Genomic DNA, 5042 nt, shown 5'->3' with positions numbered 1-5042 from the left:
AAGGAAGGAAGGAAGGAAGGAAGGAAGGAAGGAAGGAAGGAAGGAAGAAAGAAAGAAAGAAAGAAAGAAAGAAAGAAAGAAAGAAAGAAAGAAAGAAAAGAAAAAAAATAATAAGATACTTGGGAATAAACCTAGCCAAAGAGTTGAAAGACCTGTATTCTGAAAACTATAAAATGCTGAGGAAAGAAATTAAAGATGACACAAAGAAATGGAAAAACATTCCATGGTCATGGACTGGAAAAACAAATGTCATTAAAATGTCTGTACTCCCCAAAGCAATCTACACATTCAAAGCAATGCCTATCAAAGTACCACCAGCTTTTTTCACAGAGCTAGAACAAACAATCCTAACATTTGTATGGAACCACAAAAGACCTTGAATAGACAAAGCAATCTTGAAAAAGAAAAGCAAAGCTGGTGGCATCACAATTCCAGACTTCAAGCTCTATTACAAAGCTGTCGTCATCAAGACAGTATGGTACTGGCACAAAAACAGACACATAGGTCAATGGAACAGAAGAGAGAGCCCAGAAATGGAACCTCACCTATATGGTCAACTAAACTTTGGCAAAGCAGGAAAGAATATCCAAGAGAAAAAAGACAGTCTCTTCAACAAATGGTGTTGGGAAAATTGGACAGCCACATGCAGAAGAATGAAACTGGACCATTTCCTTACACCTTACACAAAAATAAATTCAAAATGGATGAAAGAACTAAATGTGAGACAGGAAACCATCAAAATTCTAGAGAACATAGGCAGTAATTTCTCTGACATCTGCCAAACCAACATGTTTCTAGATATGTTTATGCAGCAAGGAAAAGCAAATATAAACTATTGGGACTTCATCAAAATAAAAAGCTTCTGCACAGTAATGGAAACAACCAACAAAACTAAAAGGCAACCTACAGAATGGGAGAAGATATTTGCAAATGACATATCTGATAAAGGGTTAGTATCCAAAATATATGAAGAACTTGTAAAACTCAACACCCAAAAAACAAATAATTCAACTGAAAAATGGGCAGAAGACAAGAACAGACGTTTCTCCAAAGAAGAGATCCAGATGGCCAACAGACACATGTGAAGATGCTCAACATCACTCAGCATCAGGGAAATATAAATCAAAACCACAATGAGATACCACTTCACATCTCTCAGAATGACTGAAAAAAAAAAAACACACACAAGAATAAAAAAACAGGTGTTGGCGAGGATGCAGAGAAATGGGAACCCTTGTGCACTGTTGGTGGGAATGCAAACTGATGCAGCCACTCTGGAAAATTGTATGGAGTTTCCTCAAGAAGTTAAAAATAGAGCTACCCTACAACCCAGCAATTGTACTACTGAGTATTTACCCAAAGAATACAAAAATACTAATTCAAGGGATACATGCATCCTGATGTTTATAACAGCATTATCTACAGTAACTAAACTATGGAAACATCCCAAATGTCCATGGACTGATGAACGGATAAGAAGATGCGGTGTATATATACAATGGAACATTCTCAGCTATAAAAAAGAATGAAATCTTGCCATTTGCAATGACATGGATGGAGCTAAAGGGTATTATGCTAAGTGAAATAAGTCAGAGAAAGACAAATATCATATAATCTCCCTCATATGTGGAATTTAAGAAACAAAACAAATGAGCAAAGGTGGAAAAAGAAAAGACAAACCGAGAAACAGACTCTTAACTCCAGAGAACACACTGAGGGTCACCAGAGGGAAAGTGTGGGGGGGATGGGAGAAATAGGTGATGGGGATTAGAGAGGGCACTTGTCGTGATGAGCACTGGGTGATTAAAATAAAAACTTTAAAAAATTAAAAATTAAAAAAAAGAAATAATAAAACTGAAAACTCAGGAAAGAACAGAATACACACACCATTTGGTAATTGCGAGATAAAGAGGGGAATAACAACAGTGTCTGGGATGGACTGTGGGAGTCCCCCTCCAGGGTCTGCAGGTGCAGCAGGGGAGGGGGCAGTCCCCCGAGCCAACACACCCTTGTTCAGTGAGGAGTGTCTGGGCCATGTGTAGAGCAGACCAGAATTCACACCAAAGACACACAAGCAAAAATGGAAAGAGGAGCCCAGGTTTTAGACACATCCGACCATGAGCCAATCAACCAACAGGAGCTCTGCATCCTGGTGTTTGCTTTCCGGACACAAGCAACCAGCCATCACCAGACCCATCAGAGTCTTGGGGATGGTGTTACAAACATCTTACAGCAAATAAACTAATAAGGGTTGTCGGGAAACACACTCTGAGCAATAACAAGGAAAAGGAAGGCTGGTCGAGACTCAGGTGAGGCTCAGTACCCCAAGGGCAGATATAAAAACCCGGATGCCCAGAGCACCTCACTCACGCACCTGTCACACACATCCCCGTCCAGCTCACCTCCCAGCATAAAACCCCAGCATAGCTGACACCTGCTGCTCCCGGACTTACGTCATGGCCGAGTCCACCCTGTCCGTCTGCTCCAGCGACCTGAGCTGTGGCAGCCGCGTCTGCTCACCTACCGCTTGCACCAGATCCTCCTGGCAGGTGGACGACTGCCCAGAGAGCTGCTGCGAGCCCCCTGCTGCGCCCCCAGCTGTTGCCAGTCCAGCGGCTGCACCCCGGCCTCCTGCCTGATCCTCATCTGCACCCCCGTGAGCTGCGGGTCCAGCCCCTGCCAATCAGCCTGCACCAGCTCCTGCCGGCCCTCCAGCTGCAGCTCCTCCCCCTGCCAGGAAGCCTGCGGTGCGTCCGTCTGCTGCACCCCTGCCTGCTGCAAGCCCCTCTGCTTCACCCCTGTTTGCTGCACCCCTGTCTGCTGCAAGCCTGTCTGCTGCACCCCTGCCTGCTGCAAGCCCGTCTGCTGCACCCCTGCCTGCTGCAAGCCCCTCTGCTGCACCCCTGTCTGCTGCAAGCCCGTCGGCTGCAAGCCCGTCGGCTGCAAGCCCGTCTGCTGCACCCCTGCCTGCTGCAAGCCCATCTGCTGCACCCCTGCCTGCTGCAAGCCCGTCGGCTGCACCCCTGTCTGCTGCGAGGCCTCCCCCTGCTCAGCCCCCTCCTGCTGCCGGCCCAGCCCCTGCTCCTCGTCCTGCTGCAGACCCTCCTCCTGCGTGTCCCTGCTCTGCCGGCCCGTGTGCAAGCCCGCCTGCTGCGTGCCCGCCTCCTCCTGCCACCCCAGCTGCTGCCGCCGGGCCTCCTGCGTGTCCCTGCTCTGCTGGCCCGTGGGCCCCCGCCAGGCCTGCTGCATGCCCACCTCGGCCCAGAAGTCCTGCTGCTGACAGGGCACATCCCCACCGGGGCCAGCTGGGCTCAGGACCCACCCAGTGACGGTGGTCCTCCCAGGCCCCCTCAGTCCAGTCCTGACCCCAGGACGGGGTCCCCCATGTGTCCACTCTCCTGACCTGACCTTGACCTCCTAGCTCCCAGGCATGCTGCCCCCGCCTCCCCCCGGGAGGTGCCTACACCCATTCTGGTCCCCTGTCTTTCCCTCCCAGTTGCTCTGCTCGGGTCCCTTGGCCTCAACTACCGACCTGTCGGCACCTCCTCGGGCTCCCCAATAAACTCACTTCACCAACGGATCTGCTCCCTTTCATCGGACCCTCATGGGGGCGGGGGGATCCCAGGCTTTTGACCAGACACTGGTCTCCTCCCGCCGCGAACATTTGTAGGAATGCGGGACTGAGAAATCGCACAGGGCAGGGGCCGGACTCCTCTGGGCGGGGCCCCGGGGTGGGAGTCACGCCCTCGCCCAGGACGGTCAGTGCTGCTGGGCCCTGAGTGCCCAGGGCTTCCCGAGGCTGGGCACCTGCACACGGGTCGTGGTCTGGGGGTTCTCAGCCCCTGGCCCGTTTCCACCCACTGCCCCAGCTGGGCAAACCGGCCCAGACAAGCGGGCCTGGGGGCTGCAGGCAGCACAGCCCCTAGGGGCCTGGGGTCCCCCTGGGGTCCTCCCGGGGGCTCTACCCATTTCTCGGAAAGGTGGTGTCATGGGGGAGGCACTGCTCCAAGCTCCTGAAGAACACAACTAGGTTTGAAACAAAATATGAAGGGTGGGTGGCAGGACCCCAGGATCCCGTCCTGGGCTGGACTCAGGGCCATCATCTGGTAGGTCTGGACTCCGCCTGGGAGCATGAGGGACTCGGAGTCCTGGTGTGGGGCCTTCCCTGTGAACTGAGAACCCCGTCCGGCCTCCGTTGCTGTGGACAGTGGCCTGGTCCGGTGCCGGGATGCCAGTGGCATGGTGTGAGGACACTTGTGGACAAGGGGGGGACGTCCAGCAAGATCACCCGCCAGCATGGCGGGTACTGTCCTGCCCAGGCCCCCACCCCCACCCTAGGAACACTCGTCCTGAGTGGTTTGCACAAGTGACCCGTAATTCTCCAGGCCTTTCCCAGTCTCTTAGGCCATGCCACTGGTGAAGACCCTTCTGGTTTTGGTCCACACCACCCAGGGCCCTGTGCTCTGCCCATCCAGCCATGTAGACCCCTTCGGGGGTGTTGATAAACTCCCACGCCCCGCTTTGGTGATGGCGCCTGCAGTGTGTTTCATGCTTGGGCCCTCTGCGCTCTGTTGTCACCTCCCTCTAGAGTCTCACTTCCACAGCGTTCATGATGCTGAACGCCCTGAGCCATGTACTATTCGTGTGATTTATTCACGATAAACACCACCGGCCTCACCCAGCCCTAGCCATTCTCGTGGGCCTGCACAAGTACAAGCATCCAGGGGACGGGGGCTTAATCTCTCAGCTGCTCTCTGAGGTCCGAGCTCCTCATCCCCTCTTTATGAGGAGGAAACTGAGGGATGAAGTGTTGGGAAAACACAGTAGCGAGACACCCATGTGGCTTGTTGCCAGGACACCATTAAAGCTGCCCAGGAAAAGGGCTTCTGACCAGCCCCGACCTCCACCCTGACCCCACCCAGCCCCAGGCCACCACCTGCCACACGGGCTGCTCGACAGGCTGACAGCCAGCCTGTCCCTGGCCCACCTGCTGCCCTCTCCCGGGCTCTGGGAGGGACCAGACCCCTGCCCGGACCCCCGCA

At 53.2% G+C, this 5042-nt stretch overlaps 1 protein-coding gene across 1 annotated transcript; it reads left to right on the top strand.

The window, feature by feature from the left end:
- Nucleotides 1-2014: 2014 nt before the first annotated feature.
- On the top strand, nucleotides 2015-4840 carry LOC118026905 (keratin-associated protein 10-8-like). Its single transcript, XM_035029961.1, is given in 3 exon segments — nucleotides 2015-2577; nucleotides 2580-3006; nucleotides 3100-4840. Coding segments are annotated over 3 exon segments (729 nt in total). The 5' UTR covers nucleotides 2015-2456; the 3' UTR covers nucleotides 3281-4840.
- The last annotated feature ends 202 nt before the right edge of the window (nucleotides 4841-5042 follow it).

This window comes from Mirounga leonina, unplaced genomic scaffold, assembly GCF_011800145.1.
Source record: "Mirounga leonina isolate KUSES-001 unplaced genomic scaffold, KU_Mleo_1.0 Mir_353, whole genome shotgun sequence".
Taxonomy (NCBI): Eukaryota; Metazoa; Chordata; class Mammalia; order Carnivora; family Phocidae; genus Mirounga; species Mirounga leonina.
The sequence above is the reverse complement of the archived record's forward strand: the minus strand, read 5'-3'. Positions and strand labels throughout refer to the sequence as shown.